Source organism: Glycine soja, chromosome 6 (genome assembly GCF_004193775.1).
Source record: "Glycine soja cultivar W05 chromosome 6, ASM419377v2, whole genome shotgun sequence".
In the NCBI taxonomy this organism is placed as follows: Eukaryota; Viridiplantae; Streptophyta; class Magnoliopsida; order Fabales; family Fabaceae; genus Glycine; species Glycine soja.
Window position 1 is genome coordinate 43,864,456 of NC_041007.1, and position 16,644 is coordinate 43,881,099.

At 30.2% G+C, this 16,644-nt stretch overlaps 2 protein-coding genes across 2 annotated transcripts; one reads left to right on the top strand and one right to left on the bottom strand.

Moving 5' to 3' along the window:
• Positions 1-3,633: 3,633 nt before the first annotated feature.
• On the top strand, positions 3,634-5,436 carry LOC114414225 (senescence-specific cysteine protease SAG39-like). Its single transcript, XM_028378529.1, has 2 exons — positions 3,634-4,122; positions 4,770-5,436. The coding sequence occupies exons 1-2, from the start codon at positions 3,687-3,689 to the stop codon at positions 5,360-5,362; spliced, it is 1,029 nt and encodes a 342-aa protein (XP_028234330.1). The 5' UTR covers positions 3,634-3,686; the 3' UTR covers positions 5,363-5,436.
• An 8,768-nt stretch (positions 5,437-14,204) lies between these two features.
• LOC114414226 (zingipain-2-like) lies at positions 14,205-15,860 on the bottom strand. Its single transcript, XM_028378531.1, has 2 exons — positions 15,351-15,860; positions 14,205-14,958 (listed from the first exon to the last, which is right to left on the bottom strand). Exons 1-2 carry the CDS (start codon positions 15,790-15,792, stop codon positions 14,375-14,377), a joined length of 1,026 nt encoding a protein of 341 aa, XP_028234332.1. The 5' UTR covers positions 15,793-15,860; the 3' UTR covers positions 14,205-14,374.
• Between the last annotated feature and the right edge of the window lie 784 nt (positions 15,861-16,644).

Below are 16,644 nucleotides of genomic sequence, written 5' to 3' on the forward strand. Positions count from 1 at the left end.
TAATGTTCATTTTGAATTTTAAAAAACAAATATTTATGCCTAGACCTATATATTAATGAATCAAAATGATATAAAAAAGCAATTGGGACGACAAACTAGATATTATATTTAAGGTTCCGTTTGGTTGAGTAGAAAGAATGGGAAGGGAAGAGAAGATTTTGAATTTTGAAATAAATAACAGAAAAAATGAAAAAAAAATATTATTTTTTGTTTATGAAAGTAAATTTTCTCTTTTTTATATTTTTATTTTCACTTCAACCAAATAAAATAATTGATTGTTATCCTTAAACTCTGCATGCTTTAGAGAGAAAAACTGAAGTAATTAAACGTTTAGGGCATGCATAACAGCTGTATTAAGTGATTATTTTAATTATAATTAAGGTTAAATAAATTTATAATCCCTATAATTTTCCTAAATGTGTAATTAAGTTTTTGAAGATTTATTTTTTTAAAAAAAATCCTTATAATTTTAAAATTTATAATTAAATATTTAAAAGAATAAAAGTTAATCCAGTTAATTTTTTGTTAACTATCATTTTTCATCTGTTGTCTAGACAACTAATAATAAAATATTTATGTTATCTCACGGTTGTTGTGTCATAAATTATTTGATTATGAAACATATTTAAATAAAGTAACAAATTGATTTTTTATTATCAAGGTTTACCAACAAACTTATTAAAATAAATTAATATATTTATAAGAATCATAATTTTTTTGTCATGGGTACTCATAAATCATAGGTAATCTTAATCCACTAATTAAAGTAAAAACAAATCTCATTTATAATGTGTAATTATAGCTGATCTAAAAATATTTTGCACACGATAATTAAATATGAAATGAATAGTAAATTATTTTAACTCAAAGAAGTTTTATATAATTTCCTTAAAAACTTATCCCTTATACGTAAAAAGTGATGATATGATATTGAAGCTTTGCTACATATAAAACCGATTTGACTGTTGAAATTCATTTTGTTCATAATGGAGCTGGACCAGTTTTAAGTGCTCCCAATATGCTCCTGACGTCCATGATGCTGAAGGAGGACTTGTGTGAAAGTGGACAGAACACACGACCCACATCATTGAATATTAATAATGTAACGTAGTATTATTTTTTTAATGCTGGTACCTCCTGAAATATATCACACTCACACTATGTTTATATTGTATATCAATAATATTGACTAATAAATAAAGAGAAAGTATATATTAAAACTAATGAGAGAGGGTGTGTACTGATATAGGCCAATAACAAGAAAATAGCCCATGGAATGTAATTTACGCACCCAATTTGCAAGACGCAATATGAACAATCCAACATAGTTATTATTAATAGGTACATGTACTATGTTAAACAAAATTAATTAAAAAATTAGTTAAAAACTAAAAGTTAGTCAAAAATTAAACAATTGTCTGATAAACACTTCAACTGAAAAATTAATTTATTAAATCGTGTTTAATGAAACTATAGGTTGAAATAACTAAAAAATATAAAATCAAATAAATACAATATTTATAATATAATTTATATAAGTTTTAATTTTATTTTAATGATAAAAATATATTGAGGTATTATAATTTTTTTTAATTAATTTTAAACTCATGATATTTTTATTTATAGACAAATTATTTTCACTATATTTATATTTTCAATTATTATATTTTTTATGTTATATATTCTACTAATAATTTTTTTAATAACTTAAAATATCTTTAATAAAATAAAATAAAAAAGTAGCCATTGTAATTTTATGTTAATTAACATAATAGTTAACATAAAACATATAATATAAAATTATTCACAAAATAGTAGAAAATTAAAGTCAAATAAAGCTAAAATTTATTATTTTCAATTTCGTAAAGTATAATATTAAAATAATAAATTAAATATTATAAAAAATACAATGGTTAAAATAAATAGTATGATTTCAGTAGGAAAAAAATAATTTATTATGAAAATGTGTAGTAAAAAAGAGTGAGAAAAATTGATATTTTATTTAAAAAGGGTGATAAAGAAATTTAATAAATATTTTAAAGATAAAAATATATAAAAATTTAGAAATTAAAATTTAGCGTTTTAAATTCATGCAGTAAAATGTTAGACAACTGTTTATTAATTGGCAGTTAATTTTTAGCTTATATTGTAGCTGATTAGTTGTTAGATTTGCCATCGCATTTCTATTGTATTCAACGCTGTATAGAATATGAATCATGAATGTATACAATTGTGTAGACTGATTAGACACCCAACTCCTACAATTTCCATAAATTCAAAGGTAAAAATTCAGAAGTAGAATATGGAATAATTTATGTAGCTTATGAAATACATGTATAGCGAAGATGATAAGTAACATTCAGCTGAATAAAAAAATTGCATAAAAAAACAGGATGATATTTTTTTATGCTTGATCAAAATAGGATGACATAGTTGAGTTTAACACTATTTATAGTACGTATATTCTTTATTTGACGTCGATATGTTGTTTTTTTATTTTGATAGACATGTATATACATCAGTAAAAAGTTACAAGATACCGTTCTGAAATAAATAATGCACTTGCATATTTTGGCCAGAAAAGCTAGCGTAACTATTACTAGTTGACTGGATGCCATTAATCTGTAGTCCAGTATTGAATTATTGAAACATGAAAAATTAACAGAACAAGCTATCTTTTCATCTATAGAATGCTCCATTAATCAGGAGTATAACATTGTAGCCACATATTATTGACTGATGCGGCGAGTTTCCATCTTATCCGTATATATGATGTGTCTCCACAAGCCAACTTTAATTGCATTAAACATTAATAGATTACCTGAAGAAACAAATTAATTTTTAGGTGATTTTTTTAAAGGAAAACATAATTCTGCTCTCTTTTTTATTATTATTATTATTATTATTATTATTATTATTTAATTTGCATATCACTTCGTCTATGATAATGGTCTTTACGTTTAGGATCGATTATTCAAACTCTAATTTTTTGTCCTTTCTCTTTTCTACTTTGCTCAAAGAAAATAATTCTTACACCCTGATTAGATTATGTACACATGCGCGCCACGTTTCCATATGCACACATGCATAAATTATATATGATTAATTAATGACTAGCGCCACGTTTCCATACACACACATGCACTAGGCGTCATTCGGGCTTTCGTAAGCAAAAATTGTCATAAACCCTATTGTGTGTTTTTCTTATAAAAATAATTAATCATCGTACACCTCAACATTAATAGACACAAGATATTGGGATAAGATATGAATATAAAGATAAAAAGAAAATAGATGAAAATAAAATGGGAGAGAAAGTAAATACTGTATATGATAATATATAACTTCTTTTTTCAAGATAAGAATGGCGAGGTAAGATTCATTTTTTGTTGGTTTACATTAGTAGCACATTCTGGCTAGAGGGACATTGTGGTCGCCAACGTCTGAATCAAGTGGACTGGAAAAGCATGGAACACGTTTTCAAGTGGTGGTAATTAAGAATCTGATTAGGAAACCAAAGTTAATGTTGTGCTAATAACTATTTCATGCACTATGAAACACCATGTTAATTAAAACACCACTATAAATTAGTTGTAGTTGCCACTTCCTTTGCTGCAAACTAAACCAATTTGCTTTGTCTATGTAACAAACACTTCAACAAAGCTACTCTAAATCCAATTTACAAGATGAATTCCTTTAGCCAAAACCACTATTTAATTTTGTTCCTTGTTCTCGCTGTGTGGACATCCCACGTAATGTCTCGCAGGTTGTCTGAGGCCTGCACATCAGAGAGACATGAGAAGTGGATGGCACAGTATGGTAGGGTTTACAAGGATGCTGCTGAGAAGGAGAAACGTTTCCAAGTATTCAAAAACAATGTGCACTTCATTGAGTCTTTCAATGCTGCTGGGGACAAACCTTTCAACCTTAGCATTAACCAATTTGCGGACCTTAATGATGAAGAATTTAAGGCTTTACTAATTAATGTTCAGAAAAAGGCAAGTTGGGTGGAGACATCAACAGAAACATCGTTTAGGTATGAGAGTGTAACTAAGATTCCTGCTACCATTGACTGGAGGAAAAGAGGTGCTGTCACTCCAATCAAGGACCAAGGCAGATGCGGTATTCCTCTTCTCATTTTATTTATCGCTTATGGAATATTTTTGTTTCAAAATATTTGTCGCTTTAGAATATGAAAAAAATATTTTTTTTCTTCTGATACAATTAGACTTAAATTATTTTTTTTATTCTGATATATGACCAATTCTTGTATGGTTTTCAATAAACTTTTTAAACTTTTTTTTTCCTGCTAAAATTTAATTAGATAACACTTTGGGAAGTAATTTGGGTAGCTCTTGAGGGATTATAAACAAAACAAAACTTTATCCAAGATTAAGGATATAAAACAAAATTGTTGAAACCAAAATTGATCATTTAGAAATACAAAATATATTTAAGTCATGCTTTTCATAAATAAATTCACTAGTATGTTCTGTCAAAAAACATTCACTAGTATGTGTATAATGTAATTAATTATTTAGTTAGATAAGGTTATATTATCACAAAACTTAATATAATTATTTATTTTCTCAAGATGTGTGCATTACTTTAAATAACAAATAAAATGAGAGGGAAATGGAGGGTAAACCAAATATCTCATTATGACAAAAACATTGTGATTCTTCTTTCCATGCTCAATAATATTCCATTGTTTCATTAGAATCTAACTATGCTAAAATATCAACTCTCTTTTTTGTTTGTGAAAACAGGTAGTTGTTGGGCATTTTCAGCCGTGGCTGCGACCGAGGGTATCCACCAAATTACAACGGGTAAGTTGGTGCCTCTCTCTGAGCAAGAACTGGTTGATTGTGTTAAAGGTGAGAGCGAAGGATGCATTGGTGGTTATGTGGATGATGCCTTTGAATTTATTGCCAAGAAAGGAGGAATAGCAAGTGAAACACACTACCCCTACAAAGGAGTTAACAAGACTTGTAAGGTTAAGAAGGAAACTCATGGTGTAGCTGAGATTAAAGGGTATGAGAAAGTTCCTTCCAATAATGAAAAGGCACTTCTAAAAGCTGTGGCAAATCAACCAGTGTCAGTTTACATCGATGCTGGAACACATGCTTTCAAATATTACTCAAGTGGGATTTTTAATGCAAGAAATTGTGGAACTGATCCAAATCATGCTGTTGCGGTAGTTGGTTATGGAAAAGCTCTTGATGGTTCTAAGTATTGGCTTGTAAAGAATTCATGGGGCACCGAATGGGGTGAGAGAGGGTATATAAGGATCAAGCGAGATATACGTGCCAAGGAAGGTTTATGTGGAATAGCTAAGTATCCCTATTATCCAACTGCTTGAGTACTGCTATCAATCAATATATAATAAGATGCTTCTGTTTGATCTTAATTAAGATGCATGTGTAAACGTTTAATTTCTACTAAATATATAATAATGAAAAAAGTTATTATTTCACCTAGCTCATAATATTCTGTTTTCTTTTATTGTTGTTTATTAGTATATTTATAAATGTTATTGTTTTACAAAGTGAATATTATCCTTTAAAAAACATTTTAGGTTTAAATCTTGTATATGAAAAAAGAAATTATCGCTAACTAGTCTCTACCATATTTATTAAGGTAGACATTCTAAAAAATGTTGAAGGACATATGTCGTAGTAGTACTTATGCTAGAGGACGGGGATATAAAGAAAACGTGGTATGCTTTCCATTTTTAAAATGCACTAATTCATCAAAAAGTTGGAAGGGATACAGAGTCTAACGTCTAATGCATGGACTCCGCAAATTCGTGGTCTTTATTGACATGGAATTTAATATTATGATTTTTTATGTAATATTCATTTTTTATGGAGATGATTTTGTTCAGGATGGATATGTAAGACAATTATATATGAACAGTAATTTTTTTTTCTTTCTAATACTTAATACAACTAATGCAAGATTCGAATTTGATACTAGTCGTTATATTTAAACAATTAATCTTTGTATCATGAAAAAATAATCTATATAATAATAAATAATGTAACATGTGAAATCATTCCATTTTAACTTACAGAACGAGTCATAATTAGTAATTTTTATTTTTTTTAAAAGGTAAAAGAGTAGTTGGAAAATCAACGCTCTCCAATGAAAGTATCTCCTAACACTTTCATAATATTACAAAATTTCACTTTCTTTTTCACTTTGTATCATGGTTCCTCTTCAAGACTTGACCATTCAAATAGCAAATGTTACTCATAACAGTTAAATATGAGTTATTTTTTATGATAAAAATATATTGAAAATATCTTTAAAAATATTTATTTAGCAGTTATTTTTTATTTAAATGTTAGGAATTGATATTTTCATTATTTATGACTTAAAGATATGAAAAGAAGGGATTAAAAGAGAAAAAGATCCAAAAAAATATCAAAAATATGAATAAGGATGGTTTTTAGCATGAGGTCTAAGCCCACTCCAACAACTATAAAAAGAGAGTCAAGTCAAGGAGAAAAGACAACACCCCATACCACCCCGGAGACTCGAAACTCTCTAATGAATACATCCTAAGTCTGAGCATCTCAAATAGAAAAAATCCTTCTTTTTATATCTTTTTTCCATCCCTTCTCCTCCATCAATTTGAATACCTCTTTTCAAGTGTAAGACCCTTTGTGGCTATAAGAGACTAAACCCTTATAATTAGGGTCTGACAGACCTAAAAAGCCAAAAAAAATGTATTGTATACTTCATATTTATCAATACAAACAGGTGTTTTCTTTCCTATTATCCTTTCTTATTTTAATTTCATGTATAATTCATTCTTACACCATCTTTAATTTAAGAGTTACGTGCTCGACAGAGGATAATCCTTAATAGAAAAATAAGGAAGGTTTTGCATGCATCAATTTTAGGGATTAGTCACTCAACAAAGGATAATTTCTAATAGAACTAAAAGGAAGAGATATCTTAATAAAATCATTGCTAGACATAGAGTGATTTCATTATGTCCATGCATCAAAGCAAACATCTAGAATTAGAACTTCATGCATTTTATTCATTGAGTCGTTGCAAAGACATATGAGAGATAGATAGGTAAGATAGGTTTGTCATTGTGAGATATCAGGGGTAAGTATTTTAACAGATGTGGGTAGGAAAAATTCACCAAATTGATAGAGAAAAATCTAAAATAATACATCTTAGGCAAATATGGCAGGCTAGGTCCCAACATTATCACATTCTGAATTTATCTGAGTTGGAAGGGATACAGAGTTTAACGTCTAATGCATGGACTCCGCAAATTTGTGGTCTTTATTGACATGGAATTTAATATTATGATTTTTTATGTAATATTAATTTTTTATGGAGATGATTTTGTTGAGGATGGATATGTAAGATAATTATATATGAACAGTAATATTTTTTTTCTCTTTCTAATACTTAATACAACTAATGCAAGATTCGAATTTGATACTAGTCGTTATATTTAAACAATTAATCTTTGTATCTTGAACAAATAATCTATATATAATACTAAATAATGTAAATGTGAAATCGTTCCATTTTAACTTACAGAACCAGTCATAATTGGTAATTTTTATTTTTTTTAAAAGGTAAAAGAGTAGTTAGAAAATCAACACTCTCCAACAAAAATATCTCTCAACATTTCCACAACATTACAAAACTTCATTTTCTTCTTCACTTTGTATCATGATTCCTCTTCAAGACTTAACCATCCAAATAACAAATATTATTGATAACTGTTAAATATGAGCTATTTTTTATAGTAAAAATATATTGAAAATATCTTTAAAAATATTTATTTAACAGTTATTTTTGGTTTAAATGTTAGAAATTAATATTTTCATTATTTATAGCTTACATATATGAAAATGAGGGATTAAAAGAGAAAAGGATCCAGAAAATATCAAAAATATGAATAAGGATGATTTTTAGCATCAAGCTCAAATCCACTCTAATAACTATAAAAAAGAAATCAAGTCAAGGAGAAAAGACATCACCCCGGAGAGAAGTAAGGTTTTTGCATGCATCGGTTTTAGGGATTAGTCGTTCGACAGAGGGTAATCTCTGATAGAACTAAAAGGAAGGGATATTTAATACAATCATTACTTGACATAGAGTGAATGCATTATGCTCATGCATCAAAGCAAACATCTAAAATTAAAACTTCATGTATTTTATCTATTGAGTCTTTGCGAAGACATTTGGAAGATAAATAGGTAAGATATGGTTGTCATCGTGAGATATTGGGGGCAAGTATTTTAATAGATGTGGGTAGGAAAAATTTCACCAAATTGATAGAGAAAAATCTAAAATAATACATCTTAGGCAAATAAGGCAGCCTAGGTCCTAACATGATCACATTCTGAATTTATCTATCTTTATCTTCATCTTAATCTTTTAATTTTCTTATCTTATCTTTCTTTATCTTCTATTTTTTTATCTTTGTCATCTTTTAATTTAAATATTTTATCTTTTCTATCTTCGATTTTTATCTTTAAATCTTTTATCCTTTCTTTTATATATTTACCTTATATTCTATCTTTCTTTATCTGTTATTTTAAATTCTTTATCTCTTGTTTGTAAATTAGGTTTGTATCAATCTAAGTACAAACAAAATCTCTGTGGATTCGACACTCAGATACTTTATTACTTATGACAAATTTGGTGCACGTGCCAACGAGTTAACAATTATCTTTATTTTTTTGTCCTTACAACACCAACTGTCTCCCCTTGTACACTTTGCATTCCCACTTTGAACCAACATATTGGTACCCTTGTGATGCCATCTCCCCCATAGAAATCATATTGACAACAACAGAAGGTACAAACCTCACATTTAAGAAAGTTCAAATAGCATCATCATGGAGTTCATCCTCACACTCTCTATACCTTCAACCTTCATTTTTCCACCATTCCCTAACTTGAAATGGCTGAATTCTCCATCGATTTTTAAAGTATCAAACATCTCTCGATCTCTGCAAATGTGCTTTGAGGCAGCAGAGTCCATCACCCATTTTATTTTAGCAACCTCATCGTTTGTTGCCAAAAACACATCATCTTCAACACTTTTTACTACATTAGCTTGGGAGTTAGCGCCATCTTTGTTCATATCTCTTAATTTCTTCAAGTCCTCCTTCATTTGTTTGCACTTCACTTACACATGACCATTCTCACCATAATAGTAACATTGTATGTTACTCATATCTCATTGCGGACACGATTGCGATTTTGATCTTCCTCTTGGCCCATCATGTCTCCTTGAATGATTTCTTCCCTACTCTGACTCCACCACAACTATTGCATTGTGTTCATTATCAACATTTTCAGTTCTTATCATTATCTCATTTTCTTTAAAAGCGACAGTCACCTCATCCAAATTCAAAGTTGATCTTCCCACAAGCAACGTTTGAACCAAAGCTTTGAAGAACCTTGGTAGTGAGGCCAACAACAACAAGGACTGCTTCTCATCAGAGAGTTTATCATCTGTATTCAACAATTGACTTACTAGCCGATTGAACTTGTTGATGTGGTCATGGAGGTCTCCTCTCATCTCCATTTTGAGTTTATACAACTCCATCTGCAAACAAAGGTGATTGGTTAGCGACTTTGACGCATAGATATTCTCAAGCTTCTCTCACAAGGCCTTTGATGTTGTCTCCTTCAACACGTTGTGTTTTATCTCAAGAGCAATGGCTAACCGAATCGTGCTCACAACCCTCCTTTGGATCTTAGTCCACTCGGTTTCATAGTGTGTCACTCTACAAACTCAAGTATCCCACTCAATGGTTACAAAAATGATAACACTCGCACACAAAGACACTTTTCTCTCAACAAAGTGACTTTGTTTCACAATCTCTCTTCTCACACACTCTCTCTTCATGTGTTGTCTTTCTCCACTAATTCTCTTCTCTATTTGTAGTGAAGATTGTCACCAACTATGATAAATAAGCTCTCTTGGAAGTTCAAACAAAAAAAACTTTCAATGCATCCATTCAACTAAGGTTCATCTAGTAAAATGCAATCTTCCACTTTGCATTTAAGCCACCTAAAATTTAGTGATAAAGATTCAATTTCCAATGTGCATGCACCTTATCTTTTAACTTGAAACTCTGCAGTTGTATATATTGATAAGGAACCTTGACATGACCTAGCACATATCGGTCTTCTAAGGTGTTTAGAAGGAATCTCCTCCTCCATTTCGACAAAAAGCTAATATTTAAGAGATGCAGATTTTTAGAAAGATGAGTCCATATTTACGTCATACACCTTACTTTTAGCATAGGGTTGGACACTTTGTATGTTTGAGATCTAGAGAAAAAGGAGTCAAGGTGTGTGTGATGGCTTTGGATGCTTTGAGACTAATCTTTCATTGTTTCACCATCAAGAGCTTCTCTCCCATGGTAGCAACTAATTTCTCTTTTGTTGAGGTTTAATGTAATTTCTACCTTAGTTTTATTCAATAAAGCATTGTTATTTATCTTCTTCTATCCCTAATGCTTTCTTTTGGTTTGATCACCATTTTACATGATTCTATTCATTTAATTATAATTGAGAAATTCTTTTGAATGGTAAAATGAAGGAAACACCCAATAATTTTGATGCCTAGGGATAGGATAAAAAGTATTGGACATCAATAAATTATTTTTCTTAATGCAAATTGTTTGGTTGTGCTTACTCAAGGGACTTATGTTCTTTCACTTATAAAATTAAGGTGGGATAAAATACCGTTTTAATGATAATACAAGCTTAATAATATAGGAATATATAATCATTGCATGTTAGGAGGACCAATAAAGTTAAGCCCCTGTGATTTCTCTAACTGAAATTACTTTAATTTTCCAAGTATATCAAGTGTTTGATAGAATTCCTCACCTAATTTCTCTTACTCTTCTCATTAAATACTTAGCATTCTGTGAGTTTAGTATCTTTTTTTTTCCTATGTACACGCAATTTTGACGTCGCAAGGCACGGTTAAATTTTTTTTAATGGAAATAAACAATGAAAATAAAACACCAATATGAGTAAGCTTGTCTTTTTAGGGAAACCCATGTGCGTAAGCTAATCACCATATTAATGAAGTTGCAAAATGCCAAAAATACAATACAAGTGCGCATAAATTTTAGAAAGACGGTTGCATCTCACTAGTCATTATTAAGTCTATTAAAAAAAGTCTATGAGTCTTTAGACGTTATTCGTCTCCTAGAATGAATTAAATATAAGTACTCTACAAAATTAGAAATTTTCCTTTTATAATGATGACACTGAACATCAAACCTAAGATTTCATGCACGCATATTATTCAAACTGTTCAGCACTAGGTTGGCTCTAATGAATTCACAAGACTAGAGACTTTTAATTAGTCTTAATATGGGAATTAATGGGACATTATCTCTTGTAATTGTCTTCAAATATAATTCTTAATGGTTTAAGAGCGATATTAGGTGATTTAGGTTCTCACTTGAGAAATCATGATTAGAATATGTTCAAAAGTACAGGTAATAATCATATTCATGTTAAAAAGAGAAAAATCTATTATGATTACATCAAGAGTGGTTCTGGTGTAGAGAACCCCCAACACATTCCTAAACTCATCACAACACGATCTCACAACTTTGAGCATTTTTTTTCTTAACCTTTTAGGTTCCCTGCTTTGTAGTTAATTTATTTTAGTCATATTTGTAGTTAATCAATGAACAAAATTCAATTTGAGTCACAAATTACTTAATATATATATATATATATATATATATATATATATATATATATATAAAAGTAGAATCGAAGTCCCTATGGAATCAATACTCGGTCTTACTATTTTAATACTACTTGTACGACTTGATACGCTTGTCAAAGAGTCAACAATAACAAAACAATGGAGTAAATAGGCAATTTAGTCCCTGACATTGTACCTATTTTTCATATTAGTCCATAACTTAATGTTAAATTCAAAATAGTCTCTATCTTTGCAAAATAGTCATTCCGTTAAATTATAAAGAAACGCTGCTAGTGAGGTCAATTTTAGTGTCACGTGGACCATCTAACGTGGCACTAAAGGATGACGGGGCATGACACGTGGACGTGCCTCTTAAAAGATGTCACGTCATTCGATGATAACAAAATGAGTAAACAGACAATTTAGTCTCTGACTTTGTATCCCTGTTGCATATTAGTCCATAACTTAATGAAAAATTCAAAATAGTCCTATCTTTGCTAAATGCTATATGTATTAAAAGAATTCTCTCTCTCTCTCTCTCTCTCTCTCTCTCTCTCTTGTAAGGATAGAAAAAAATAGACTAGCATACATTAATTAGAAAAAAAAATAATTAATTAGAAAGAGAAAGATGACTAGTCCCAATCATTTTAAGGGTAATTTTGGAAAAATATTATAAATCTATAAAGAATTTAATGTTACTAACTAAATTGACTAACTTTCTTGAAGGATGTGAATTAGGTAAAAAAAAGTCTTATCATTTTAGGGAGGGAGATATATATGGTCAGAAATTAAACCCTTAACAATATTCTTAAGAACTCAACTATATATCAATTATGTTAAATCTTGTCGATTTTAACTTAATGTCTTTCATTATCAATTAATATTGTTGAAGGCTATGTATCATGTGTTGTTCAACTAAGCAGTACGGATCAATTCAGAGTCAGTATCTATGGAACCAAATCAAACCACAATTCCTTAAAGATATGTAAATCCCACCAGCATAAAACATGAAATGTCCATTATTTGCATCAATGGAAACTGACACAGGTTGGTTAGCCACAGCTTTCTGGAGTGCCTCTTCACTATAGGAAGGAACTTTCTCATACCCCTTAATTTGAGCCACTGAGGAAGCTGCTATGGTTGTGTTACAAGTCCCATCAACTCACTTGTAGTGAATCTTATATGTATAACTAAGATATGCTTATTCCATAAATTATGCATGTGTCCCAAGGAAAGATTGAACATATTCTCTCTATTGACACATGTGACTATCAATTTGTGTTCTGTAAAAGGGTAACCAAGTGATTTCCTTGAAATACACTATGAAATTGTGTTTCTGTTGTATAATAAGGAATTCGAAAATTATGCACAACGGAAAACTATAATTCTGTTGTGTGTTTTTTTTTATATAAAAAAAGTTATAAAATGAAATCATGTGTTCCATTGAGTATTTATGTTTTGTTTCCAAAATACAAAACGTAAATGTGATTCAGTTGTGTATCTTAACAAAGATCATAATATTATCGTGTTTTCATTGCGTATTTAACAAAAGGTGAGGAGAAGGACTCAGGTAAGAGGAAGAGAGGAAGGAGGAAGGGTGGAGTGTTTGAACAAATTGGTAAAATGGTTTTTTCAAGAATTTTTAAGTTTTTGTAGGAACTCCGAACAATTATGATAAGGACCAATAGTAACACGGTTGGATAATGATATAGTCTAGACTACTTGTGTCACACCTGAGCCCACTGCCAGATGCACCTTATCTAGTGTGGGAGTAACTGCATCTACCAGATTTTTTTTTATTTCTTAGTGTATATAAAAACAAATTGCCCCTATAAAAAATATAATTTTAACCCATAACTCAAACAAATATAAGGTATTCAATGCAAAAATTACATATCAAGTTCAAACCATTTAGTCTAGCTCTCATTATTGTTATAATAACACACAAAAAAATATATCACATACTATATAGAACACACTATTTCATGTAACATCCCAACAATAATTCAATAATTGATTAGATAAAAATTGTTTAAATATATCTTTTAATAAATGAAAGATACATTATTTTTTTATCATATTAAATTGTTATATTCTTTTTAAAAAAATATTATTATAATAATATATTAGATTAAGTAAAGATAATAAAAATAAAAAATAAAGAAAAATTACTTAAACAAATCACAAATGATACAATTTGTTGCCTCTACCTTGATGCCTCATGCTGTATTCTAATACTATTACTAATGTGTTCCAATATTTGAGCAATCAAACAAATATTTTAACTTGTTAATTCAATTAGATGTCACGTATTGTCTCATTAGACTATTAGTAATGTGCTGAATTTTGAGTCTATTTTTGTCCTTCATTAAAGAGTCTCACATTTCGATTACAAGTACGGGGGAAATGATAAAGAAATATTTTATTATTATCCTATAAGTACATTAGGAATGTCATCCTATAAGGACCACAAGGGTATTTAATTAAAACTGATAAAAAAAGATAAAGAGAGCAAAGAGTGTTAAGTAGGTGTTAATTATTGTGTGAGTAGTAGTAGCAACACATGTACTCTAACTCACTTTTTTACACGTTTACAAACTACAAAGAAAACATGAAACACGATTTGCATAATTGAAGTCTTTAAGCTGTTGGATAAGATGAATCCAATGCAATTCCACATATACCGTGCTTAGCAGCTATACCTCGATGCATCCTTATGTATCCTTTCTCACCCCATTGTGTGCCCCATGAATTCTTCACTATCCAATAGTCAGTTCCATTTTCTGTGCCATAACCAACTGCAGTAACACCATGGTCTAGATCAGTTCCACATTCTCCATTGTAAATTCCACTGGAGTAAAACATGAATGTCGCATTAGTTGCATGGATGGAAACTGACACAGGTTGGTTGGCCACAGCTTTCTGGAGTGCTTCCTCACTATAGGAAGGAACTATCTCATACCCCTTAATCTGAGCCACTGGGGAGGCTGCTATGGTTGTGTTACAAGTTCCATCAACTCCCTTGTAGGGGTAGTTAGTCTCACTAGTGATTCCACCATTTTTAATAATGAATTCAAACCCATGTTCCATGAAACCTCCTTTACATCCATGATCCACACTATCACAATCCACTAACTCTTGCTCTGAAAGGGACACTAGGTTTCCTGTTCTTATTTGGTGGATACCCTCAGTTGCAGCTATAGTTGAAAATGCCCAGCAACTCCCTATAATTTTTCAAACAAAACTAACTGATTAACCCATATATCTTTTCAAATTGAGGCACATGCAAAATAATTACAGTAAAGCTTAAATGTGGTTTTATTCATTGAAAATTTGGATTTTTTTATAAAAAAAATATATAACTATATGATCCTAGTAATAATTTCATATATTTGAAAAGTGAGAATTAATAGTGTGCTTAAATTTGATACATAGTGAGAAATAATTAATTTTGCTTTCTTGGTAAATCTAGTAAATAATGATTTCTATTTTTTCATGACCATGGTTTTTTAGGGTATAATTGATTTTTTTTTGTGTTATCCAAACAAAATGTAAAACGAGATGAAGTAAATAATGAAGAAGATGGAGCATAATTATATGGTGTTCTTTGTCTTACCACATTGACCTTGGTATTTGATTGGAGTAACAGCTCCTTTTGCCCTCCAGTCTATAGCTTCAGGAATATCGGTCACGTTTTCATACTTAAATCCATTTAACTTAAATGTTGTTGTGCTAAACTCGTGGGTCCTCTTCAATCCATTACGAGAATCCTTGAATTCCTCAAGTGTGAGATCAGCAAGGTGATTAACGCCAAGCTTGTAAGGTTTGTTACCAGCAGCATTGAATGATTGAATGAACTCCACATTGTCCTTGAATATCTGGAAACGTTTTTCCTTCTCTGCAGCATCCTTATACATTTTTCCATATTCTGCCATCCAATTTTCATGTCTTTCTCGTAAGGATGTTTGATGCAGCTTGCGGGGCATCACTTGGGAAATCCCAACTGCAAGGAAAAGGAATAGGGCTAACATGTGTTGCTTTTGGCCAGTGAAAGCCATTTCTTAATTATCAGCAATGATCAGTTTTGTAAGAAAAGGCTTAGTTGGTATATTGTGTTAAAGAGAGAAATGTGAATTGGTATGCATTGAAATGAATGAATCTGGAGGTTTATATAGAGATCATAGACCTTATGTTATGGAATCATTAACGTGAATAATTATGCTTGGTTGCTTAATTTCTGATTAATTCCTTGCCTTGTAAAATTTGCATTTGATTTAGACATTTGTTAATTTGCTGTTGTTTTAGAAGCCAGATATTGGTTTGTTCATTGTTATTGTAGCATTATTGCATCTCAGGTTGGATACAAGGCAGTTCTTGAAATCATCCAAGCCAGTGGGCAACTACAAAAAAAAAAAAAAGACTAATAGTAATGTTTTGCATTAATGCATTTTGACTTTTGAGATTACTTTTTTGTCCTTGCCGTACGTTCACACCTTCCCCTGGGTCAAACCGTCTTACTTTTCGATGTTAAATGCACAAGAAAAATTTATTTTAGTGCTAAGAATGCAATATATGATTATAATAAGCATACGACATTACCACCTCTATATGTCATATATATAATGTCTTTGTATATTGATGTCAACAACAATATTTGTACTATTAGACAACTAGTAATGCCTGTATATATGTTCATTGAAATACCATTATTCCAACTCAGGTTGAAATCATCCAAACCTACAACAAACAAAAAAGACTAATAAAAGTGTGTTGCATTTTGACTTTTGATCGGTCAATTTTTATCCTTTCATTGCCGTTCCCACCTTCACCTTGGTCAAAGCGTCTGACTTTTCGATGTTAAATATGCACAAGAAAAAGTTGTGTGAAGAATGAAATATATGGTTATAATT